This window comes from the organism of the source record quoted next, assembly GCF_019968985.1.
Source record: "MAG: Porospora cf. gigantea B chromosome Unknown PgB_NODE_15_length_78710_cov_114.494, whole genome shotgun sequence".
NCBI lineage: Eukaryota > Apicomplexa > Conoidasida > Eugregarinorida > Porosporidae > Porospora > Porospora cf. gigantea B.
Window position 1 is genome coordinate 55,765 of NW_027178712.1, and position 22,946 is coordinate 78,710.

The 22,946-nt window shown below is 53.1% G+C and overlaps 16 protein-coding genes across 23 annotated transcripts; 6 read left to right on the forward strand and 10 right to left on the reverse strand.

Moving 5' to 3' along the window:
• Window positions 1–50: 50 nt before the first annotated feature.
• On the reverse strand, window positions 51–2,048 carry KVP17_003455 (uncharacterized protein; the record flags this gene model as incomplete). Its single annotated transcript, XM_068520754.1, has 1 exon — window positions 51–2,048. One exon carries the CDS (start codon window positions 2,046–2,048, stop codon window positions 51–53), a length of 1,998 nt encoding a protein of 665 aa, XP_068378189.1.
• Window positions 2,049–2,092: 44 nt separating this feature from the next.
• Window positions 2,093–5,341, reverse strand: KVP17_003452 (uncharacterized protein; the record flags this gene model as incomplete). Of its 4 annotated transcripts, XM_068520747.1 has the most annotated exons (6): window positions 2,093–3,097; window positions 3,124–3,627; window positions 3,656–4,174; window positions 4,203–4,430; window positions 4,459–4,778; window positions 4,807–5,341. In XM_068520747.1, the coding sequence occupies 6 exons, from the start codon at window positions 5,339–5,341 to the stop codon at window positions 2,093–2,095; spliced, it is 3,111 nt and encodes a 1,036-aa protein (XP_068378182.1). The 4 variants fall into 4 exon arrangements, with proteins under 4 accessions (XP_068378182.1, XP_068378184.1, XP_068378181.1 ...); XM_068520749.1 differs by lacking the exons at window positions 3,124–3,627; window positions 3,656–4,174; window positions 4,203–4,430; window positions 4,459–4,778; window positions 4,807–5,341 and having other exon boundaries at window positions 2,093–3,049; XM_068520746.1 differs by lacking the exons at window positions 3,656–4,174; window positions 4,203–4,430; window positions 4,459–4,778; window positions 4,807–5,341 and having other exon boundaries at window positions 3,085–3,543.
• A 44-nt stretch (window positions 5,342–5,385) lies between these two features.
• KVP17_003446 (uncharacterized protein) lies at window positions 5,386–6,562 on the reverse strand (the record flags this gene model as incomplete). 2 transcript variants are annotated; one of them, XM_068520735.1, is given in 2 exon segments in its annotated part: window positions 5,386–5,746; window positions 5,757–6,562. In XM_068520735.1, the coding sequence occupies 2 exon segments, from the start codon at window positions 6,560–6,562 to the stop codon at window positions 5,386–5,388; spliced, it is 1,167 nt and encodes a 388-aa protein (XP_068378171.1).
• Window positions 6,563–6,712: 150 nt separating this feature from the next.
• KVP17_003430 (uncharacterized protein) lies at window positions 6,713–8,575 on the forward strand (the record flags this gene model as incomplete). The annotated part of the gene is made up of 1 exon (XM_068520707.1): window positions 6,713–8,575. One exon carries the CDS (start codon window positions 6,713–6,715, stop codon window positions 8,573–8,575), a length of 1,863 nt encoding a protein of 620 aa, XP_068378144.1.
• A 219-nt stretch (window positions 8,576–8,794) lies between these two features.
• KVP17_003426 (uncharacterized protein) lies at window positions 8,795–10,339 on the reverse strand (the record flags this gene model as incomplete). The annotated part of the gene is made up of 1 exon (XM_068520694.1): window positions 8,795–10,339. The coding sequence occupies one exon, from the start codon at window positions 10,337–10,339 to the stop codon at window positions 8,795–8,797; it is 1,545 nt and encodes a 514-aa protein (XP_068378135.1).
• Window positions 10,340–10,359: 20 nt separating this feature from the next.
• Window positions 10,360–10,818, reverse strand: KVP17_003441 (uncharacterized protein; the record flags this gene model as incomplete). Its single annotated transcript, XM_068520727.1, has 1 exon — window positions 10,360–10,818. The coding sequence occupies one exon, from the start codon at window positions 10,816–10,818 to the stop codon at window positions 10,360–10,362; it is 459 nt and encodes a 152-aa protein (XP_068378163.1).
• A 494-nt stretch (window positions 10,819–11,312) lies between these two features.
• Window positions 11,313–12,567, reverse strand: KVP17_003438 (uncharacterized protein; the record flags this gene model as incomplete). Its single annotated transcript, XM_068520721.1, has 2 exons — window positions 11,313–11,951; window positions 11,980–12,567. 2 exons carry the CDS (start codon window positions 12,565–12,567, stop codon window positions 11,313–11,315), a joined length of 1,227 nt encoding a protein of 408 aa, XP_068378158.1.
• Window positions 12,568–12,616: 49 nt separating this feature from the next.
• On the forward strand, window positions 12,617–13,444 carry KVP17_003453 (uncharacterized protein; the record flags this gene model as incomplete). The annotated part of the gene is made up of 1 exon (XM_068520750.1): window positions 12,617–13,444. One exon carries the CDS (start codon window positions 12,617–12,619, stop codon window positions 13,442–13,444), a length of 828 nt encoding a protein of 275 aa, XP_068378185.1.
• Window positions 13,445–13,928: 484 nt separating this feature from the next.
• Window positions 13,929–14,171, forward strand: KVP17_003459 (uncharacterized protein; the record flags this gene model as incomplete). Its single annotated transcript, XM_068520760.1, has 1 exon — window positions 13,929–14,171. The coding sequence occupies one exon, from the start codon at window positions 13,929–13,931 to the stop codon at window positions 14,169–14,171; it is 243 nt and encodes an 80-aa protein (XP_068378195.1).
• Window positions 14,172–15,221: 1,050 nt separating this feature from the next.
• Window positions 15,222–15,728, reverse strand: KVP17_003444 (uncharacterized protein; the record flags this gene model as incomplete). The annotated part of the gene is made up of 1 exon (XM_068520733.1): window positions 15,222–15,728. One exon carries the CDS (start codon window positions 15,726–15,728, stop codon window positions 15,222–15,224), a length of 507 nt encoding a protein of 168 aa, XP_068378169.1.
• Window positions 15,729–15,758: 30 nt separating this feature from the next.
• KVP17_003457 (uncharacterized protein) lies at window positions 15,759–16,817 on the forward strand (the record flags this gene model as incomplete). 3 transcript variants are annotated; one of them, XM_068520756.1, is made up of 2 exons in its annotated part: window positions 15,759–16,308; window positions 16,336–16,817. In XM_068520756.1, the coding sequence occupies 2 exons, from the start codon at window positions 15,759–15,761 to the stop codon at window positions 16,815–16,817; spliced, it is 1,032 nt and encodes a 343-aa protein (XP_068378191.1). The 3 variants fall into 3 exon arrangements, with proteins under 3 accessions (XP_068378191.1, XP_068378192.1, XP_068378193.1); XM_068520757.1 differs by lacking the exon at window positions 16,336–16,817 and having other exon boundaries at window positions 15,759–16,331; XM_068520758.1 differs by lacking the exon at window positions 15,759–16,308 and having other exon boundaries at window positions 16,347–16,817.
• Window positions 16,818–16,848: 31 nt separating this feature from the next.
• Window positions 16,849–17,196, reverse strand: KVP17_003456 (uncharacterized protein; the record flags this gene model as incomplete). The annotated part of the gene is made up of 1 exon (XM_068520755.1): window positions 16,849–17,196. One exon carries the CDS (start codon window positions 17,194–17,196, stop codon window positions 16,849–16,851), a length of 348 nt encoding a protein of 115 aa, XP_068378190.1.
• A 109-nt stretch (window positions 17,197–17,305) lies between these two features.
• On the forward strand, window positions 17,306–18,616 carry KVP17_003436 (uncharacterized protein; the record flags this gene model as incomplete). Its single annotated transcript, XM_068520719.1, has 1 exon — window positions 17,306–18,616. One exon carries the CDS (start codon window positions 17,306–17,308, stop codon window positions 18,614–18,616), a length of 1,311 nt encoding a protein of 436 aa, XP_068378156.1.
• Window positions 18,617–18,646: 30 nt separating this feature from the next.
• KVP17_003448 (uncharacterized protein) lies at window positions 18,647–19,492 on the reverse strand (the record flags this gene model as incomplete). The annotated part of the gene is made up of 1 exon (XM_068520738.1): window positions 18,647–19,492. The coding sequence occupies one exon, from the start codon at window positions 19,490–19,492 to the stop codon at window positions 18,647–18,649; it is 846 nt and encodes a 281-aa protein (XP_068378174.1).
• Window positions 19,493–19,554: 62 nt separating this feature from the next.
• Window positions 19,555–20,934, forward strand: KVP17_003432 (uncharacterized protein; the record flags this gene model as incomplete). 2 transcript variants are annotated; one of them, XM_068520711.1, is made up of 1 exon in its annotated part: window positions 19,555–20,934. In XM_068520711.1, one exon carries the CDS (start codon window positions 19,555–19,557, stop codon window positions 20,932–20,934), a length of 1,380 nt encoding a protein of 459 aa, XP_068378148.1. The 2 variants fall into 2 exon arrangements, with proteins under 2 accessions (XP_068378148.1, XP_068378149.1); XM_068520712.1 differs by having other exon boundaries at window positions 19,606–20,934.
• Window positions 20,935–21,105: 171 nt separating this feature from the next.
• Window positions 21,106–22,227, reverse strand: KVP17_003440 (uncharacterized protein; the record flags this gene model as incomplete). The annotated part of the gene is made up of 1 exon (XM_068520726.1): window positions 21,106–22,227. One exon carries the CDS (start codon window positions 22,225–22,227, stop codon window positions 21,106–21,108), a length of 1,122 nt encoding a protein of 373 aa, XP_068378162.1.
• Between the last annotated feature and the right edge of the window lie 719 nt (window positions 22,228–22,946).

Below are 22,946 nucleotides of genomic sequence, written 5' to 3' on the forward strand. Positions count from 1 at the left end.
CTGAACCACGTTGGTTGCTTGGCCTTCTCCGCAACGTTTGCAGAAGCCAACTAGGGAAAAGGAGGAAGCTCACATCGGCAGGTGGGACACTCCATCTTGATGTTCAACCACTCGACAAGACACGCCTGGTGGTAGACGTGGTCACAAGGAGTCACCACGCGGCGGTCATCACCCTCCTCCTGGTTGATGTCAACCGGCAGCATGCAAATCACACAGTCGAAGCCAACAATTTCGCCCAGCTCCTCGCTAGCGTCGTCGCTTTCAACCTTTCCTATTGTATTCGGTTCAACCTCAGTTAACTCCACATCGACCGATTTCACCTCTTCACGTCTAAACCATCGAATAGGCCAGGTACGCGCTGCTACGTCGCGAAGGTGTCTGACCACCGATTTCGTCTGGTAGGAGGCGCCCAAGGCGCTCCGTTTTACAGCACTCTGCGCACTCCGGACCACATGACGCACCTCGGTCACTTTGAGCTTGCCTGGTAGTGGCCGGTGATAGTCGTACACGTGAGGCAGCCACGCGAGAGGAACGAAGCATCGGGGACCGTACGTAGACTGGAGAAAGGCCGCCAAGGTTTGAATGCCCACAGTTAGAACAAACAAGAGTGCGATGGTCACGCTCGGTGCACCTAACACGCTGTCCCCAAGGTCGTCGTTGAATACTGACCACTCTTCCGGCAGCAGGTACATGTACAAAGGGAACGCCAGCTTGGTAGCAGACAATCCCATATAGATCTGGACGGGAATGCTGTTCCGTTGACCTTGCCATACGTCCTTGAACATTTGGGGGGTCCAAAGGAAGCAGAAGACCAGGACCATCAACGAAGGTAGCACCTCGCAGATACGCAGAAGGAAAAAGATACTCACTGTGACGCTAAGTGAGAAAGCCCTCACGAACTTGGAGCTCTCGTCGCGAATCCAGGCGTCTGCTTGGGCCTCAGTCTGCAAAACGAGGTTACGTCGCATCGATACCACACTCTGAAGGATTTGCGTCCTCCACACGTGTACGATGAACCGGAGTTGAAATGCAAAGATGCATACGCCTTTCAGAATGACAGTAAAGATGAAAACGGGCATGAATACGCCTCCGTCGAATCCAGCATTCATAACCAGCGCGCCATAATAGATGTCCACGACGAGGTGCACTGCCAGAGTGCCCAGAGAGACCTTGGTCACGGCCGATTCCTGACCATAGTTGACCAAGGCATGGTGAAAATAGAGCTCCGAGCCGAATGTGAGAACCGTGAGGACGAGGAAGACGGAGGTCACCAAGCGGAACTTGAACAAGTCAATTTCAACGCCCGTGAAAGTGATCCTGAACTTGCACAGGGCCGAGTCGAAGGAAGCGATGACCGATTGATCCGGTTGCAGCCAGCGGTTTCGACCGTCGCGCATCAAGGATTTGCCCCATTGAATGCTGGAGCCTGTAAGAGACGCCGGCAGAGAGATTGAACCGATTATCGGGCACTCCACAGCGCCAAGATCCGACGCTAGGGCATAAGGTAGAAAGGACCCCTGCATTACTGCTGGTTGGTCCTCCGTTATCTTCAAACCGGAGAACGAGGCGCGCTGCTTGGTAGGGTACTTTCCCCCAGTCTTGAAGGAGGCTGCGAGATTCAAGAGGCGCAGCCCACCCACTCGCGACATTTGCGAGTCGTACATGATAACTCCTTTTCCAGTGTCTACCAACTCGTTTCGGAAGACGAGATTGTAAGTGCCGCTGAAGGCCAACATGAACTCAGGTGATTGGTTCCGAGTGGCGATTTCGTATCGCATTTGGTGTGAGGGGCGTTCGTTGTGATCTCCGCTGGATTGACCGGCCAGCAGCAGCATCAGGAGGAAGAGAGCAAAGCAATGCTGCTGGTGCTGGCCTACCATCGACCGAAAAAACGTACGGAAGAGAATCCATATCCTAGCAACTCCGCCCTCCTCCACCTCTTCAGTCTCCACGGGAGGCCTCGGCACCCGCGGCTGCGATAGGCGGAATACTGTGAGTCTTATGCTGTCATTCGACTCCGAGTCCGACTCCGCTGAGCCCGTGCGCATAAATTTCACAATTTCTCATAACCATATTGGCCAGGTCAGCCAGACTAATCCCATATGCTAGTGACGTGTGAGGGAGCAACACGGTAGTTCCACACGTTTCCTCTTCGGCGGTCTAGGCGGCTGATCCGACTGCTGGCCCGTCGTTGAGTCAGAATGATGTCCCTCAGATCCTCTAGAATCTCACGGTTTAATGAGAAGTAGGCATGCCTCATCTTGTGAATGTTCTGGTCGATGAATGTAGTGTCGATCACGTCAAGGTCTGTGTGGCACCTCCACAATAGCTCACCTAACCACAGATACCCATCACTTCTCGGCTCCTTTCTGACATCACGTCGGAGGTTGGGTGGGACTCGCACGTCGTCTTGCTGAAACATCTGACCTCCAAAGAAGCTAAGGTTGTTCAAAATTCCAGTAGACGTCGCCTGGCTGTGCGAGGCGCCTCGCGGGCGACATAAGCCGAAAACAGACCTTCCGAGTGCGTTCTTCCTAGATATAAACTCAGACCAGAAAAGAGCCTGGTCGTCCGCATCACAGAACAGTGTCACGTTCGAACAGTGACGTCGAAGGATGTCGAAGTCGCAGTTGACAAAGTCCTCAAGATAGTACTCTGGGTTAAAAAGAGTGACAGTTAGCAGCTGCATCTGCTCAGAGGCGGAGGAATCGCAAGCTGCAAATAAATGCGCCACCTTTGCAAACGACCGCAGGAAAAGGCGGGCCCCCATGGAGTGGCAGATGAAGTGAATCCGGGTCACCCCACTGAACTTCAGCGCTAGAAGGAAGTCGAGCATGGCGTTGTGGCTAAGGGGATCTTCCGCCGCCCTCCTCGCTTTGAAAAACTCGAAGAAGCCGTTTCCCCCTGGCCACGCGAATAGGAAAAGCTTGACGTAATTCGGAAAGTTTCCGAAAGCAGCCATCTGACCCAGGACCTGTGCAGATTCGTGATGCGAGTTGTTGTATCCGTGAACGTACACGACGATCTCCGGTACACCGTAGCGCTCCATTGAGACCCAGTCGTCAACGGTTAAGTGTGGCTGATTCAAATCCGAGAACTGTATCCATTCCCCTTGTACTCTACCTGTTGTACCAGCTCCTCGTAGCCAAGAGGCAGATTCTGTCTGGGCCCGTTGCACGAGCTTGTAACTCGAACAGTAGCTTTCGTTACATCCGCAATAGAGTTTAACGCGGCATTGCCTGACCAGTCGGACGAGCAGATTTGTGCCCGCAGCGGAAGGAGGGGGGCCGGAGAGTTCGACGTGGAGTCCGACTTGCTCGGTCGCGATAATCGCCGGTGCATCTGATGTACCGACTCATCTCGGAATAGAATCTCCGCATCCAAAGAAACCATGTCCGCAGATTGACTGACGGGGTTAAGATACACGATTTGAGGACTGGTCTCTCCGTCATGGCTGATGGGGAGGAACTCACTTAGGGTGGAGCGGCGTCGAAGGTAGTCACCTTCGACGCCAAAAGCGTGATTCACAGGCTGTGGATTCATAAGTCCGATACACCTCAAGCCCCGTCTCTCTTTGTCGTAACAGAAAGTCAGCTCCTGTCGGGGGTAGAGGCCGAAGTCAGGCGTCTGGTTGACATGCGTCTTGAGCGCTTACGGTGCATCTGAGCCTCCGTAGGCACCATAAGGCCTTCAGCAGAGTTTTATTCTCCGTTGGACAGCCACTTTCGGACGCAATTTCCTGGTCTTCTAGGTCTCCGCGGTAGGTGTTGAGCTGTGATAAAGAGCGGCGCCGGCCTTCGGGGATTGGATCATCGGGCAAAAACAAGTAAGGTGACTCTGGCGATATGCACGAATCGTCAGTCAAAAGAGGTTTCTGTCGAGTCAAAGACCGGTGTGCTGGAAGAACGGTAGGGACTCGTGACGACCAGTCGTCTGGAGAGCGCTCCAAGTTGCCCGGTGATGTTTGTTCAGAGCGGCGATTTCGTCTCAAGGGGGACGCGTTTCCGAGAAGTCGGTCCTTCACAAACTTTGACAGACGTCTGCGACCCATGAATTTGGAGGGGCTGCACAAAAGTGATTTTGGTGGGTAGAGAAACGACACCTGGGGGAAACCCCTGTAGAACCGACCAGCCACGCTCGATTCCACGTTAGCCACACCGAGATTCAGGCGGTTCTGGATGCTATGGGTGGATAAGCCTCACTTTCGCCAGCTCGAAGTGGACCCAGCCAATTTTGACGCAGAGGAAACCAGCTCCAGTGGCCGACTCGCGGCTTTTATACGGCCCAGCAGGTTTTCCACTTCGCCAGAACCCAACCACAGTCTCGCCTCCCGATTCTGGCTGCTTCCAGAACCCAAAGCCACTGGGCCTGCCACTGTTGTCTACCTCGCCGACATACGTGATGGTGGATTGTGGTTGGCCCCAAGTGAGCTGTGTGTGGACAGCGCTGACTCCTCACCCAGCCTCCCGTCTTTTGGCAATCGATATGAAGGCCGTTAGTTATACTGAACGTTTTGTCACCGACGTGGAGCGTACGTATATCCTCTTCCGGAGGGTCCCACGACGGAACGAAAAGCATAACCTCGCTCACTGCTAGGAATTTCCATCGTCCTGCAAACATAGAGCTCCTCAAGAAGTAGTACTTTGCAAGTCGAGGCGCTAACTTCTTGTAGAAGAAACCAATGATGGAGATCAAGAAAACTAACACAGAATGCAGGAGCATGATCCACAAACCATTCCACTCATTCGAACAGAATCTGCTGTGATTGCCAAGTCGTACTGTATTCATTATTGCTGCTGCACCCACGGTATCCGTAGTATATGCTTGAGAACGTTAGATATCCGATGGAACACACTCCAAGGGCAAAATTGAGCACATAGATTAACCTGACGAAGCCCGTCGGAATCTGCGCCAGGAAAAGGAAGATCACCTCCAGGGGCACCAAAAGCAAGGGTATGAGCAGCATAGCATCCGCAACGTCGATCGGGTTAGGGGGAAGGGGGCAGTAACGGGTTATGGCCACCATCGTCACCAGTTGCGTGATGATGACAAGCAACGCGACCCTCATCTGGGAGATCGGGATCTTTCGGTAACCCAAATGCCACCGGAGCCACGACCTGTAAAGCATGAACCTGATGGTGACACCCATGTGAGCATCGCCCTTCTCGACACCGGGACCAGCCTCAAAATCCTTCACTGAGCGGAAGTCATCATTACTAGTGGTCGACGAGGGAGACGTTGAGCGGGCGGAGGCTATTGGCGAGCGAGTACCTCCCGCCACTGTTGAAAGATGAGTGCACACTGACTCCTCAACGTCTGGGATCTTAGGCTTACCGTGCATCAATTCAACGTTTGAATGAACACGACATCATTGATCTTCCTTTGTCACGTTGCCTTTGGAAGTTCCTCCGCGTGTTTGGCGGCTTGACCTGCCTCGTTTGCCACACTTATTGTCCTTGTCTTGGTCTTGATTGCTGTTGGCATGACCTCCTTTACCTCCTCGACCTTGGTATCTGGTGCTGCCGTCTTTGTTGTCGTCATAACCTCCTCTGCCACCTCGATGACCTCCTCGACCTTGGTGTCTGGTGCTGCCGTCTTGATTGCCGTCGTCATGACCTGCCCTACCACCTCCTCTTCCACCTCGATGACCACCTCTGCCCCTCCGAACAGGATCGGCCGCGCCTCTTCCACAATAGTCCGTCGGAGCCTCCGGACCGTCAATAGGCCCCACAGCGTCAAGAATTTCCTGCGGCAACATAGATAAAAACGTCAATGGAGATGCGCGATCCTGGGGACCCCTTTCAGGGGGCGCGTCGTCCCAAAAAGTGGCATCGGGTTGCTTCCGCTGCTTACGGGCCTTGGGTACAGCTTGTGCGATCTTGTCAGAAGATACTTTGGCAGCTACGATCGTCTTGCCCTCCAGAGTTATGTTCCTGGAAGGAGCTGCCAATGCTGCTTGGCTTCCCAGCATCAACTCTCCAACTAACTGACGCTGATCGGCCTGCTTTACGGTCTTCGGCGTCTTCCGTCTCTGCTCCCAGCTCACGTATGCTGGGGGACCCTTCTGCAAAGGAGTGTACATACGGCTCACAATGCCTGCTGCAACCGTAGCGGAAGCGACCACTGGCTCGTCGTAGATGTATCCTCCCTTCACAGTGGTGTGGGCCTTCTCTAGCAACATGTATGGTCCAATCACTGTTGCACGACGCACCTCAATCTTCGATCCGATCATCAGTTGATCCACTGGTAGAAACGGCTCCATCTCAATGGCACTGTGGGTCGTGGAACCGTCGCTAAGCCTCAGCACTAACACTCTTGTCTTGGAGCCCCCGGATACGGTCTCGTCAGCCGCCTTAACATTGCGGAGAGACACGAGCTGGTAGGTTGTAGGGCCTATGAACGTGGGCGCCTGGACAGGGACAGTGGCTTGCGTCTTCCATTCCAAGAGGTTCACGTTCAAGCTGTCGGCAGGCAGGCGCTTGTCCTCAAACAGTGGACAGAGACCCCAGGAAGACAGGAGGGAGTTCTGATTTGGCAGCAGCTGCGTTGAGTCACGATCCATGCCGGTGAAAAATCAATCATTAGCTCATGAGGACGAGGGTTCAGGGTGATCTGATCGGTGGGGATTTGAAAGGCTGGCTTGGACAGGGGTTGAGTGTGGGCCTTCGCTGTGTGGGGCTACTGGCAAAGAAACAACGAATTGTATTGCCAGATGTATCTTCCCCTCGTCACAGTCGGTCCTGTGGTGGGCACTGTCACCAAATCCACAGCGATAGTGCTTCTGGAGGTGGATGAAGCCGCTGAGCTCACATTCGAATTCGTTCCGGAAGAAGGCTCGACGGTCACTGTATCCAAGGAGTTCGAGCGGTTCCGCGCCACGACTGTGACCGCCACCGGTTTACAGTCTGGAATGAGGTACCATATCAGAGTGGGTGGACTTGCTGAGGGACAGTGGACCGACAAGGTGTGCACCTTCAAGACCACCCCTCAACAGGTGTCCAACGTGAAGTTTGTCGCGCTCTCCTGTAACAGATTCACTCGGCTGCTCGAAGGAGAGGAGAATCCCTGGGGTCGGGTCCACCGGTACGTGCAGGACAATGATGTCAACGCCATTCTTCACCTGGGGGACCAGGTGTACACCACTGCTAATGGCTATTTGGAACGTGCAGTGATCGCTATGGAGAACTTCGACAAGCATGATAAGTACTCTCAGAAGAAAATGAAGAAGCGTGCTCTTGATCAACTTCGTGAAAGCTACCGTGAGACCTGGAATCAGCCCCACTGTGAGCCTACCCTCGCCGCTGTGGCCAACCACATGATTTGGTCAGACAATGATGTTGCCAACGACTTCACCACTATGAAGGACGCCAACGGTCGCCAAGCCTACACTCCTGATTTCCTTCAATGTGCAATGAAGGTTTATCGTGAGTACCAGGCGCAGCTGTACAACCCCAAATGCAAGGGGTTCCTACCTCGAAAAGACGATCCCATTGACGAGCTGCAGTTCCATCGGTACGGGCCTTGTGGCGTTCTGATGTTAGATATGCGCGGAAACCGCATCACCTCCGAGGGAGTTCAGAAATGGGACACCATCATGAGCGATAGGCAGTGGTCTGCAGTGAGGAAGGCCTTCGAGACAACAGGTCTTTCATTGATGATCGTTGGCGCGGAGATCCCATTTGTGGGAGATTCCCCAGCTGACATCAAGAAGAAGGCCGAGAAGGTCGACTTCCTGCGTGACCACTGGCCTTACTCCGAGGAGGAGCTAACTCAGCTCCTGGTCCTCTGTTTCGATTGGAAAAACGCTGCGCCTGGACGTGAGGTGGTGATGCTGGGAGGCGACATCCACGTCGGTGTCAATAGTGTGATCTACGACGACCTGACGGGCTTGGAGATCAAACAAATCACTACGAGTTCCATCACAAACCATGTTTGTCCATTTTTTCCACCACTCGAGGGTCGAGTAAATGAGCGGTTCCATTACGTCCACAGTCCAGTGCCTGACGAACGAAACTACTGTACAATTGACGCTGATTTCGACCCAGAGACTCAGGAGGTCACTCGCTGCGACGTTGTACTTGAGACTGTCCCCACCCTGAAGACGCAAAAGAAGGCCGCTGAGGTCGTTGAGGGTGACGATCGTCATCCGGGACTTAAGGACAAGCCGGATACGGTGCTGGGGTCATTCGTTACGAAGGAACTGCAGGGAGAGCTTCGCATTCACATTCGCTGGGCCAAGGGGCTATTCCACTTCGACGAGATGACAGAGCTTCAGTCTACCTTGAGACTCTCAGTTCCTAGAGTCGGCCATTTTGAGCTGGGCCCTTTCGCAGGCACCGACTATCAGATCGACGAGAAGGTCGCCTTCGACAATATCACCACAGAAAACAAGTTTATGGTGTTGGAGGCGTATGACGTCGAGGAGCAATGTAGCATCGGCCGCGCCACACTGCCGCTTAAGCCGTTCAGTGATGGCTGGTCGTCCTTCGATGGGGAGGTGTTCTTGCACAACCAGGATTTCAGAGGACGGCGAAGTGCAGGCATGGTTTCTCTGAGGGTCAGAGTCAAGCAGTAGTGTCGTTTTCGATATTCATTTTGTAGCTAAAGAAACGACTCTATCTCTTTTGAGATTTGAACAGATGTAACTTGGGCTTAAAGACAGCTTCTAAGCTTGTGGTCAGCTTTCACTGTTTAATGTTGTGCGTAATTCCAACCAACACCTATTTTTCTTTTATTTTCGTAGCAGTTCAAACGCCATGATATTTGACAATGCTTCGCAATAGGCCGGAATAATTTACCCGAAAAAAGAATTACGTTTCTTGTGGTCGCAGAACACGCAGTGGTCAGATCTGCATCTAGAAGCGAGGTCTTCGTTGTAAATCCGTTTGGATGGAACAGACAGGTTAAGACCAAGGAGCCTGACGAGCTCACTAGCTGAAGCCCGCTTTTGCTCCTCCACAAGAATGTTCTTGAAGACAACCGCCTTCACCTTTTCTACGAAGGGGGGGCATCGCTTACTCCCCCATAGATACATATCGAATCCCAGCGTGGTCCGCATCCCTGGCTTCATATTGGAGTCGTTTATAAAAGGGTGGATCTCCTCTCGTATGTTTCGAATGATGTGCTTTGCTTCCTTCTTTTCACTTACGATCTTCCGCAATTGACCTTTGATTCGAGTGCTGTGTTTGCTTGGGAGCAGCAAAGTCAGGAGCACAACGCCAAAAGACCACATATTCACAGCCCCTGGATCAGGCACCCGGAGGGAAGAAATATTACGTCTGCTCTGCCGGAGACGATCCAACAGGCAGGGGTCCTTGTACATCCGCGTGCCAAACTTCTCAGACTGGCATTTCCAACGAAAAAGAGTGCGCATTGGGGAGTTCTCATCAGTGAAGCAGACTTTCCCGTCACTTTCAGTGTAGAACGAATCCCAAAAATCAGCAAGCAGGAACAGGTAGCCCTCCCCCTGCCTTACAAGAAGGATGTTGAGCAGCTTCAAATCTCCGTGGGCGACTCCAAGCTGCTCCAACAGTTGCATCTGGAATAAAATATCTTCACAGAAAGAGATCAATAGTTGCTCTCCAAAATGGAATCTAAAAGGATAGTAGGCGTCGCAGATCGCCCTTGGCAGGATAAGACAGTGGTCCGTGACGATAGTTCCAGTAACCTGCTTTGGCTCCTTGTCTTCGGTGTCAAGTACGGTATCCTGGATTTCGAACGTAGGAGGCAGTAGCATAGCTGGTGGGATCAACTGGTGGCCAGGCAATCCAGCCCTACTCATGTACGTCTCAGCCACCACCCTCCAAACATAGCCGATCAAGTCGCATTCGTGGCGAAAGTTACACTCGACCCACGACCGAACCATCTTTTCACTCACACCGCAGTCTCGTGAAAGGTAGGAAATGTACGGAACGGGAAGATCAGGCACGGCATACCGAGGAATCTTCACTACGACGGTGTCGTTGTGAGTTACCGGTAACCAGTAACACAGAGCGTCGCGACCTTTACCAAGGAAATTTTTGTCCGTCACAGAAATCTTGCGGCGGGAATGTGATTGGTGAATTTCATCAGTCAGTGGAGGTTCGCGTGTCAACAGAAATGACGCCCAATTCTGACTAACCAGAGAAGCCGACTCCTTCGTGGATTCCTGGACAATCGAAAAGCTTGGGGATACGATCTCAGTCCGCTCGCTTGACTCTCTGTGCTGTGATTGAGCTGACGTGCTCGGCGTGACGGTAGGTGTCTTGGTAGGCTCCTCCTTAACGGGCGTCGCCTTCGTAAAGAGAGAGCTGGCTCTCGACGCCAACCGCTTAGTCAGCGATTTAGGCTTTCGCGACATCGAAGCAAATCTACGAAATATTAGTGGAGTCTCACATTACAGAATATCACCCGAGAAGAAGAGGGTCGAGTGATAACACGAGAACCAGAAGACGGTGGCAACCTATCACACAAGAGAGCCCCGCTCTCGGGACTGGATGATTCAACTCGCCGGCGATCGTTTCTGGAGAGGGAACTCTGAACTCGGATGGAGTCTTTTAATTTTTCGGCAGGTTCGGCCCACTTGGCCTTGGGCGGGGCAGGTTCAACCCACTTGGCCTTGGGCGGGGGCTCCTGTTGCTTGGGCCCAAAACGGCGTAAAAGGCGAACCATCTCATCATCCGTCACGTCAAGCAAGTTGATCTCTTTTTCGCGTGCTACGTCTTCCACTGTCGAATCATCGGTATCTGAGATCTCTATCACGTCTTTTGGCCGATAAGACACCTTGCTCTTGCAGGCTGCCCGCCGCTGAGAAACCTCCGCCTTGACACGAATCGTCATGACTACAATTACGAAAATACGAAAGGGATGTCTCGGATCTCCAAATTGACGTCAGAGAAATCAAAACTATTTCATGGACGCCTTTGCCTTTGACCTCGCGGATCTGGATGGAAGTGGGCAGCTGAATCTGCAACAGCTACACGAAGCCTGCTGCATAGGGGGATGCAACCTAAGCCAGGGACAGGTTGCGGCGTTGTGTGAAGTCGAAGGCGTAAGGCCGCCAATAGATAGGACTCAATTCAAATCCCTGCTCGCTGCTGCCCTCATGGCCAAGCCATTGACTCAGGATTCTCTGGTGAAAAGCCTCTCTGTTCTGGACCCCTCCAACTCCAAAAGAGTTGAGTTTCCCAAGCTTTGTCATCTCCTAACAATCTACGGCGCCCACCGCTTTACAGAGCAGGAGGTGGGTGACTTCCAGGCTGCAGCCGGGTTGGTTGGCACCGAAGAGATCGACACTACTACTCTTGCTGAATGTCTGTTGAAGCGCCTGGTTACTAACACGTAACGTGTGTCTCCAATTGCTGGAAACGTTTAAGATAATCATCTCCTGTCTTGCGGTTCAAATCGAAGGCGTCGATCAGACCATTCAAAGTCTTGCTGAATGTGGGGTCCACTCTGAATAACTCCACTGCGGCCTCCCAACTCCAGCTGTCAATGCTCTGGGCCATCCAATCCACACGCTCTGCGTAAAACTTTGGTCTTGTCCCCATCATCGCCCTTGATGACTCCACGAGGTCCTTGACGAAGTCCGCGCTTGGGCGAGTTCCCTGTCGGAGACGTTCCAATGCTGGGTGGTAGAATACCTTGAGCATGAACTGCAGTTTGGGGGCGTCCTCAGTAGCCTTCTTGGTGCAGAGAGCCGGATCTCCAGCAGATTTCATCGAGAAGTATGAAACAACTGTCCCCGTAACATTGCTGCGTCCTTGAGCCTCCATCTGAGCACACGACAGGAAAAGGAAAAAAAAAGCTGCCTGCTCGCGCGGCCAAACCTTCTTGGGGTCTTGATCGATGGTCTCTCGTAGGAAATTGCAGGCCCAGATGAACTGCTTTACAGTTTCTGGCGGAAGGTTATCGACCATCTTGGACTGGTCCTTAGTGGTCAGCCCGCTTAGAGTTGCGGCCTTAGCCGTGGTCTGCATTCATAATCCGGTGGACACTCACCACAATCTTGCCCTTACGGAGAGTTGGGGGTTTCTTTTTCTGCGGCGCAAGCATGGCCTTGGCAGCGTCGACGCCCTTGGGAGGCGGAGGCGCTGCTGCTGCTTTCTTAGGCGGCATCGCCGGTTTTTCTGCGATTGAAGCGGGTTTGGCGACGGGGGGAGCAGGTGGCGCCGCTAGAGGTGCCCTGTCTGCCTCAACAGCTGATAGAAGAGTGCTCGCAGGTGCAGATTCCCTTTTTGCCTCAGGAGCTGAGGAAGGAGTACTATCAGGTACAGCAGCAGCTGGGGAAGGAGAATCAGCAGGTGCAGCATCAGCTGGGAGAGGAGAATTAACAGGTGCAGAAACCCCCTCGTCTGAATGAACGGATTCCACGCCTCGCATCTCGGCGCTTTCGGCAGGATAGGTGGCCTCGGAAGGAGCGATCATCTCATCCGGCATTTCCACCTCCGAATGTGTGAACGGAGGTGTAACTACCACGGCGCAGACGGGCATTCCGTCAATGTCTTCGATGGGCGAGCGTGTTCGTGGGCTAAGAGCGACCTCAACTAGTTGATCGGCGTGCTCGTCCCATTGACAACAGAACCACATCAAATCTGACGAATAATTCGTCAACCAGAAAGGCTGCTTTTGTCTGCAGATGAGCTCCCAAGAGACTATCTGCCACTTTCTTAGAGTTAGGCCCACAATCAACCTCTCGTGGGAGGTTGGAGCTCGCGTATCGTTTCTTCAAGATCAACTCCGTCGGAGTGGTTGTGGCGCTTTGGTGCTAGGAATCAGCGGGGGAGTGGACAGCAGCGTGGCTGGGAGGATTTGTCAACTTGCAGTGGACGGACTAGGCGCCGAATATGAATTTGTGGCGGTACGGTTGCCATATGGGAAGCAGAAGGACGAAAATGACGCGCAGAGAGCTCTGGACTTCATTAAGCCTTCCCGTACTGTGGTGGTGAACATAAAGGACAGTGTCGACCACCTCCATCGTGCGACCCTTGAAGCGGTCCAGCACACCAATCCCAAAGTCGACTTCATAAAGGGCAATGTCAAAGCTAGGACTCGCATGGTCGTTCAGTACGAAGTGGCCGCTCTATGTGGAGGACTTGTCGTGGGAACCGACCACGCTGCGGAGAACGTCGTGGGCTTCTTCACGAAATGGGGGGATGGGGCGTGCGACGTCGCCCCCTTATTTGGGTTGAACAAAAGGCAGGTGCGTGCTATCGGTAGGCATCTCGGAGCTCCCAACGTACTCGTGGACAAGCCACCCACAGCAGACCTCGAGGACTTGCGGCCGCTGTTGCCTGATGAGAGTGCCTTGGGTCTGACATACGACGAGATAGATGACTTTCTGGAAGGGCGGCAGGTCGATGTAGTTGTTTCTCAGAAGCTCTGTGAAGCTTTCCAACGAACGGGTCACAAGAGGGACCCTGTACCCTACCCTAATGTTGTGTGTAAGACGGACGAGGAACAATGAGCGTTGAATGTGAAGCTTGATTAATCAGATGCACGCGCGAATGGTGCTGTCAGAACATCCCACCAGCACTCCTTCGCCCCAGCCAACCATACACCTTGATCCACGCACCGCTGTGGTCCTGCCAGACTTCAAACAAACAACAGAGTTACCGGAACCTAAAAAGAGCCGATCTCCGTTCCAACACAAACACTCCACCACGTCGTCACAGCTGAACACGTGGCTGCCGTCGATCATCACATCATTGAGAGATGAATGCGCCAATCGCCCTTCAGCATCGAACGCCAAAGAGGCTACAATACCGTTGCCAGGCTCCAACCCCAGTAGGCCCTTGCGAATATCGATTGTAACCACTCCACCTTCCAGCCCACCGCAGACTACAAGAGAGTTTCGAGAGGCCACTGAGGACACCAGGCAACCCAATTCCCAACACGAGACTAACTGCCTGGTGCGCGGATCCACCAGGACGAGGGATGGTTCGTCCTGCATGACCGGCATGGCTAACGTTCCGCTGTCGAGGTGCACCATTCGAGCCCAACCTGCTGGTCGTACAGAAACCACAGGCCGTGCCGTCTCGCCGAGAGCGTATACCTGCCCCGAGGAGTTCATCGCGAAGCACTCGGGAGTCAGAGCCAGTGAGGTTATCGGAAAAGTAGACACAGTCAAAGGTCTCGGGGACTCCAACAGAAGATCCCAGGTCCACACGATACCTAACGCGCTGCCCGAGTAGAGCGTGTTTCCTGTGATGGCCAGGCAGGCATGCACTTCTTCGTGGTACTCTGTCGATAAGAGCACTTTTTCCGTTGATAATTGATAACAACTCCCCAAAGGTTGATAACAACTCTTTGCTAACAACTCCCCAAAGGTTGCTCTTTGCTAACAACTCTTTGGAGCATTCAGCACTTTTGCTAATGTTCGGTAAATTAGAGCACTTTCACCCACCACGACCACGGAAACTTCCTCGTTTTTGAACGCCTCCTCGGCCTCGGATGGGCCCACCCCGACCTCGACCACCAGACGACCCTCTACCTCCACCACGGCCTCCTCGACCGCCTCGAGCTCCCCCTCGGCCTCCTCTTGCGGGAGGGTTGTAACCAGGAAGGAATCTCTCAATGGGTAGAGTTTGCATAGGGTCAATGTAGAAGTCTGTGCCCGCAGCCCACTTACCAGCGTCGTGTCCGTCGCTGGGAATGAAGGAGAACATGTAGCTCTTTGTGGGTCCAAGAATCTCATCGATCTTCCCAACTTCCGTCTTGTCTTGCAGGAAGACCCGGCCGAAAAAGTGAGGGACCTTCTCCTTGAGTGAGCACTCCACAAGAACTTGACTCTCACAAGTGTGCATCATTGTACCAGCGGGTATGATAGAATCAGGGGGGCCCATAGGACCTCGGAATCCGCCTCCACGACCTCCTCGGCCTCCACGACCGCCACGGCTAGGACCTCCACGACCTCCACGACCTCCTCTATCTTGACCTCTCATTCGGACGGAAATGGAGATTTAGAGGTCAGACAAATCCCAGACTGAAGTGCGGAGATCATATGTGAAGTGCGGAGATCATATGTACAAACCATAAGGCTGGAGATCATATGTACAAACCATAAGGCTTACTTCTGTAAGCCAAGCACACAGAGGAAACATTAATCAAATGTGAAACGGACGCAATGAAGATTTTCCTTGTGAACGGATCAGGTCTGTGCTGCATTTCGCTCGCAGCGCGTCGCTGCCAACGTTGTTCAGTCACACCGACCAGGCTACGATCAATCGCCAGGCATCTTCTGGTCAGTCCTCAATCCTAATTCCGAGGATGTGGAAGCTGATCAGTTGCCACATGTATTGTACGGCTCCAGATATCGTGTTTACCGTATCCGTATAGAAATATAAGGCCACTAAGAGAGTTACTGTGTAGTAGACCAGCATCAGAAGAACTACGATACGGTCCACTGCCTCGTCCGAAACTTGAAACGGCCTCGACGGTTTCCTCATTCTGGTCAGCCGCATGGCATCCTCCTTGCTCAGCTCCAAGCGGTCGCCCGAGTGAAGCCCGCTCGCTTGCGGCCACCGATGGGGAATCGGAAGAGTCGCGACCGATGGCGGCAGCCATTCGAGCTCATCAGTGTTGGGTCGTCTCTGTGTGGCCCACTCCCCTGATTCTGCCAAGTCCGATGTGGATGGCGACTGTGCTATACGCTGCTGTCGCTCTAGTACTGGCGCTGGCGATTCACTCGAGCGTTGGGAAGATTGACCAGGCGTTTCGTCCACAGGCGATAATGCTAGCCCTCGTTGCATTCACCGGCAATACTAATTCTCGATCTTTTAATGACATCGCTTGTGCGCCGCTCATTCGGCTTTTTCTTCCACGCGAAACTCGTTGGAATTCTTGCCATTGTCTTTGCCGTTGCTCTTTTTCTCGTTGCGGTGGCACTCCCCGTTGTCTACTTTTCAATTCTCCCAGGAGTCCTTCAAAACCAGGTGGACAAGGCTGACATAATCGTTAACGCTGCTGAGCTGGTCAGTGTGAACGATGTCGCTGCTCATTTCCTGGTGACAGCCACTGTTATCCGTTCGAGCTCCGTTGGGTCCGCTAGGCACTATCCGAGCACCGTTGACGTCCACGTTTCCCAGGCCGGCGCTGGGAAACGTTTACTCGGATCACTCACGACTCCTGCTGTCGACATCCATGAGCAGGTGACCAAATTTCATTCGTCTGTATTCTTTCAAGTGGATGAGTGGTCGGTACTGATTGATGCGGCAAGGAAGCTTAACAGTAGTCGACCTCTGCTAACAGAGCTAATATCCTACGACTTCAAATTACGATCCCTAGGCAGGAGTTACAGTCTCATCTTCACTCGTGAGTTCTCTCTGTTTCGTAGGTCAAACAGGCGCATCTAAGCAGTTCCCCATCGGATGCCATTCGTACCGGACATCGAGGTCTTTAATTTCCACGACAACGTTATCAACATGAGTGTGCGCTTCATCTGGCTCAATACGACTGTCCTCTCCATGAAGGACGCTATGGTGGTCTCCGCCCCCGTGGCGTTAAACGGATTTCGTGCAGGCACCTGCACATCGGATGATGTGATCATACGAGGGTTGAGTGCGGTTGAAGTTAGAGTCAAATGCCACCTAGACCTGCCTTTTTCCGTGCTGCTGTCGGTTTTGAATGGGGAGGATGTGGAAGCCGTGGTGTCGGACATCCAATGGTCGCTGCCGCTCGTCCCCCCTCCTATCGACATTGCATTCACCATAAACACCACTGTCTTGGGTGCCCTGATGGCTGGAGGATCTCCTGCACCTGTCAGGAGCCTCTCGGGTATTGCACGAGCCAAGGTTGGACTTCTCCGCAGTTGTCTGAGCTCGCCAAAAACACAAACTTAACTGTGATCGCATTACTCCCATCGCAGATGCTTCATGCACTCTTGACAGTCGTGGGCATTCCCATCGTGGTCATTCCTATCCTCTTCAAAGCAAAAATGTTGAGGTTGGTCGCCTTAATGGCTGCAGTCAGCCTGTCAACTGCTGCCCCTTCCTCCAGCTCGAGTGTCAACGTTGTTTCAACTTCTGCCCCTTCCTCCAGCACGAGTGTCACCGTTGTTTCAACTGCTGCCCCTTCCTCCAGCACGAGTGTCAACGTTGTTTCAACTGCTGCCCCTTCCTCCAGCTCGAGTGTCAACGTTGTTTCAACTGCTGCCCCTTCCTCCAGCACGAGTGTCAACGTTGTTTCAGCTGCGGCCCCTTCCTCCAGCTCGAGTATCATCGTTGTTTGGAATGAAACCTGCCTCGCCGAAGGCGACCCTTCATTTCTGCCTTCTGCTGAGCCACCCGCCGACTTCAAACCAGAGGTGCGTGTTCCGTTGTCATGTAAGATGTCCACCTCAAACGCGGCCTTGGCCGAGCGCAACCGCGCCGTTGGGAAGGTATTAGGACAGGTGACGGAGTCTGCACAGGTCGACTTTCTCGAGTGCCTGTTCATGGAGATCGTCACATCTGAGGATCGAAGCTTCGTCACGCTGTTGGCAGGCCATAGGTGCGTTTTGGTCGTGGAGGATGATCGGGACGTTGACAATAAGCTTCACGAGCTAATGGGGAACCTCCCCCAAATTCCGGATGTGACGAACACTCCTGAGGACTGGCTCAGCGCGTCTTCCGAGTTCAGTGACCCCTGGGGATCGATGCAATGGTATTATGGGGGTTCGTTGAAGGGATCCAGCTACGACGTAGGTATGAACTGGATGACGTCCTGGAACCGCCCACAGAACCCTTGGCCCTCTCCAGTGATGATTTATGCCAACGAGTGCTTGTTGTACGTGCCTGACGTGCAGTGGGCCCCTGTCGTATGTCCAAACGGGCAACGCTCAGCTGGATGGGATTTCGCCGACAACGATTCCGGGGTCAGCATTGCCGTGGGCGGTGGTCTCCAAGGAACCGGAATGCTCTCAATTATCGGAGGCGCGTCAAACAACGATCTTGGAATCGTTGGATCGTGCCCTTCCTGTGTGGTGTTCTGCGCTAAAGTCATGACTGACGAAGGAAAAATACGACGCTCCGCTGTTGTGCGAGCTATGAACTTCAGTTCTGTTCTTGGAATTCGGGTTGGCCTGCATTCGTACGGACACGCTGACTTCTCCATGGTGGAACTGCAAGCTTTTGGTAAGACGGCATACTTAAACCAGATCCATGTGACTCCCGCTGGAGACGAAGGTGACTGGCTCGGCCGCTCAGTGTTCGACTATCCTGCCCTGTATGATACTGAAAACATCGTGGTTGTTGGGGCAACCGATAGAAACGGACTGCTCGAGTATTACACCAACCGAGGTCCCTACGTTCAGGTTTTCGCTCCTGGAAGAGACATCATCGCCGTCTGGGACTCCAAGGCTGAGAGTCTATTGCCAGCAACAGGGTCTGCGTGCGCTGCAGCTCTCGTGGCCTCGGCGCTCGGACATGCATTTGCGAGCTTTCCCGACGCCTCCCTCTCGGACATGAAACGAGCCATATCCCAGTCTGCGCCTTTCGGTAGGGTTCGGTCTATGGAGGGGCAAGCAGGCATCCTTAACGTGCGACTACTCCTAGATAACCTCGATGATGACTCGCCATCAACGAACCCGGCGCCATTTAATAGCTCCAAAACCGCAACCGTATCTTTAGTTGCATTCGTGACTGCAGCACTATTGTTTTAAGCGTCGATGTATATGTAACATCTGAAATTTTTATGCGGGCACACCAAAAGAATCGAACGCAGCATCCAACTGACACATCTTCCGTACCAGTGGGTGATTGGGACACTCAGTCCTGAGACTGTCAAAGTGGGTTGCGGCCTCGTCAGGTTTATGCTGAATGCTTCTCAGAACCACCAGATTGGCTCGAGCATCCCCTTTGTCAGCGTAGTGTTCCAGAGACCGCTGTATATCCTCTTCCGCCTCCTCGACGTGTCCCCTTATCATGTTCACCAGGCCCCTGCCCACAAGCAGCTGATCACCAGCCCTCAACTCATCGCCTTTGGCGGTCATAGAGATAGCGTCTCGGAGGTAGACGAAGGCGTCAGCGTAATTGCCTGACTCCAGCGCCATCACTCCCTCAGCGATCCTCACCAAAGGAGAATCGGGTGAATCGTGCTGCAGACGAGCGAGGAGCGCGTCAGCCTCATCATAGCGGTTTGCATGCAATAACAGCTGCATCAGAAGGTAACGGTTCTCAATGGGCTGCATGCCTTGGAGAACATTGGTCACAGCATCCATCATAGGATCACTGGATGAATTAGGTTGGAACAGGGAGCTGCAAGCCGCTACCAGAAATGCTATCAAGGGATGAAGGTTCTTGGCGCCCAACTCATGCAATGCTTCGAAATCGGCGATCTCCTTCCCCTGAGCGACCTTCTTGGCAAGACGAGCGGCCTTCACCAGGTCCGACGAGCTCTGACTGGAGTCGATCACTTCACGAATGAGCTCCAACTGCTCCCGTTCAGTATCGGAAGTGACTGAAACCGAGTCTATCGCTTTCAGCAGCGGCTGTCTAAACCCGCAGGCGAAACGAGTCAAGCAATCTTCCAAGGACATTAAATTTCGATTTAATTCATCTGCAGTCAAATTTTGGAAATCCACCATTTTTCTTTTTTTTGATGCCTCCAAATTCCGTCTCACTGAACACCCAGACGAGTTCCCAATCCAGAATGGGGTCCCTCAGAAGCAGAGCCGAGCCCCAGACTCATAGGGAAATCCCAACCCAGGGGGAAACCCAGAAGAAGACTCAGGGGGAAACCCAGAAGAAGACTCAGGGTTCTATGGAAAAGAATACCTGGTGCAGCGACACTGTCGCGGCGAAACCGACCACAGACCAACCCCACCCTACAGAGTCCACCGCTACCTACGCCTATGCCTCGACCAAGGCGTCGACCAGGGAGACCAACGTGAGGTCTCCTAAGACGAGTCAAAGCAGCATGCGACCTGCGCCTCAAGCTCCCGAAGGTTTTGATTACCTCCAACGAGAAGAGAGTCCCGTTGCGGATTTGGAAGGGCCTGGCGTTCACGACGCCTTTCTTTTCGAGTGGAACAACGCGGTTAGAGCTCCATGGGACATGACCAAACTTGCTGCCGCTCTAGCAGCCGCAGGTAAACTCAATAATCCCGAAGCAGCATCCAGGCTCTCCCAAGCCTTGGTGGAAAAATCTCCTCGCGGGCCTCGACACGAGGACGACACCGTCGCAAGAACCCTCAGAGATTTCGTGGAGGAAAATCGTGAGGGCATTTCTAGGGAGTGGATAAATGCCCTTCTATTTGGATGTCCAGCCCATCGAAGCCTTGGCTCACACAGCTTCATCCAGCAAATTATATGTCGCGGATACTCCAGCACGTTTTCCTACCTCTTGTCAGAGAAGCTGGTGTCAACGAGACACATCTTCTACGATAGGGACAAGGACGGGAACTCTTACCTGCACCTCGCGGCCATGGGTGGCTCTGGGCGCCTGGTTGACAATGGAGGCGTAGCTCGTGTGGTCAACCAGCTGTGTAACGCTGCTGGTGGCATGAGGCATGTTCTGATGACAGACAAGTCCTTCAAGAATCGGGAGGGCAAGATACCTTACGAGGTGTCAATTGACTATCACACTCGTTCTGCTAGAAATGCCCTTCGGAACCAATACCTGCAGATAACCAACCCCAAACAGAAAGTGTCAAGATCCCAGCTGCCAATGAAGCCATTGCCTGTATCAGTTCCGGTCTTACCCATCGCCCGAGTTCGTCGTTGTCCAAAAGTCTACGAAGACGAGGGTCCTGCAGCTCTGCTTGACCCTCATCCCAGTCCTCGTCGCCTAAAGAAACCGGACTCTCAGTATGAATTGGAACAGCGAATTCTACAGGGACGAGCGTTTGACAGGACCGAAATCGCCTTCAATCCTCCTCCTTACCGTGCGGAAGCTCTGATGACTCAACAGGCCAGAGCCGTAGATGGTTCCCCTGGCTTGGTCTCTGCTGCCTTAGCCGCTTTGGCTCAAAAGAGCTAACCGATGAGCGGCCCTTGGCGTATGCTGGCGACGATACAGGTGGTATCGTCGATGAGCTTGCGCCTGGCACCCAACTCTGTCTTCAAGATGTCCTCTTCGGAGCGCTGCTGCTTGCCACTCGCCTTTTGTAATACTTCTTGTACAATGCTGTGTGATTTGATTACTTCACCCCTACTCAGCCGCTATCTTTGATGGAGGGCACATTCTGCTCCGTCTAGTGACTTTAGCCACATCATCAGTTGTACAAAAATCCCAAACACCATCAGAACCCAGCACCACCACCTCGTGGTCCGGTGACCTCGTTACCACAAACGTCTCCGGCTCTGCAGTTATGTAGGGAAAACTGTGAGGCGGATGTACGAACGGCTTCTCATTTTCCTTGTCAAACGCGAATCTTTCCTCCTTCAAATGGAAGTCGCCAAAAGATCGAGAAGGCATTAGACGGCCTTTAACATAGCAAGCGCCAAACGATTCATTGACGCAAGCAGAAGGGAGAGAGTCGATAGTGACTAGCTCCTTCAGACATTCAGGAAGGGCCGCAGGTATGAAACCTGGGACAGCGTAAGCAGCCGCCATGGCGAGAACTCCCAGAGGTTGTCTCAGGGATTTGCGAACTCGCTTACACACGACCACATCCTCTTCCCCAGGGTGCGCCTCGCGTAGGCGAGCCTGCTCCTTGGGGCAGTTGGCACTCTGAGGGACAGCGAGCGTTACGGGTCTCGTTCTCGAACCACCAACGAATCCTTCACAGTCGCCACAATTGCCCACGACGAAGTAGTCTTCCTCCACGATGACAGCTAGGCAGCACGCGCCTGTCTTGATGACTCTGCTAAACCCGAAGTCAGCTGCGTGTTTTAGTCGTTTACGGATGTCCCGGTCGACTTTTATGAAGGCGTTCTTCAGGGCCCTCTCGTATAGAGAGGGCCGCTCTCCTTCAGCGAATGCAATCGCCTCAAGCTCAGCCTCTACTGCCTGTGCAAGGTTATCTCTCACGTACTGAGCCACATGACGGCCTCCATGCCCGTCAACGACCGCTAAAAACCGTACAGCGCCACCACCGAATGCAGGGGGCCTTTGAATCCGACTAACCACGAAGCGATCTTCGATACGTTTATTGGCAGCTAGCTGAGCCACACCGATCCCAGGAACCTCCTTGTTGATGGTCATTTCTTTGCGGAGATCGTTCATCCAGGCCTTTTGTCCTGTCTCGCTCAGACACGAGACACGTTTAATGACGGCAAAGGATGGCCGGTGTTGATCCCGAAGTCTTCTCAAAGCACATAGACTCTCCATCAAAGGCCTCTTTTAAAAATTGCGTAATCTCCACGCATGAAGAGGTTATTAGGGGTCCTGCAGTTCACAGTCCACAAATGCAGCAACTTGAAGTGGGTGGAATCCAAGGAACGAGGGGGTAGATGTCGAGGGGTTCTTTCCAAGAGCACCTGCCATTTTTGCCGCTGCGGCGGAGCGGATTTGTGTTGCGGTAAGGCGGATCCTTTCGTAACGATTGATGGCACTACTGGACCCTCTACCAACGGCCAAAGACGTATTTGGAGGTATGGCGTGTCCAACACCATAAATAACAACAGTCACCCTGTATTTGACTATGACTGCACTGTCTTGCTGGACCACTTCTATGACAACGGCGCGGAGTACCCTGCATTGTTAGTTCGCGTCTGGGACGACGACTTCGCTGCGGACATTGGAGCTGATCTTCTGGGAATCACTTGGATCCCTTTCTCTCAGATAGCCCGAGGTCCTGTTCGCCGCGAAACCTTCAAACTTGTCATTGGCAATGTTGACCATAGTGGGGTTGGCGAGGTACAACTTTCCTATCGTTTTCGGCCTTTCGACCTCGAAAGCAATTCTGTACCTCTGGCTCACTTCAGAACTGTAACAAATAATTCAATCGAGCTTTATCACGATGCTCATGCAGTAGGCAATCTGCCCATTGTGGAGATCTAAGTTGTCACACTATAATACAAATCAAACACTGACGAAAAATCTAACAA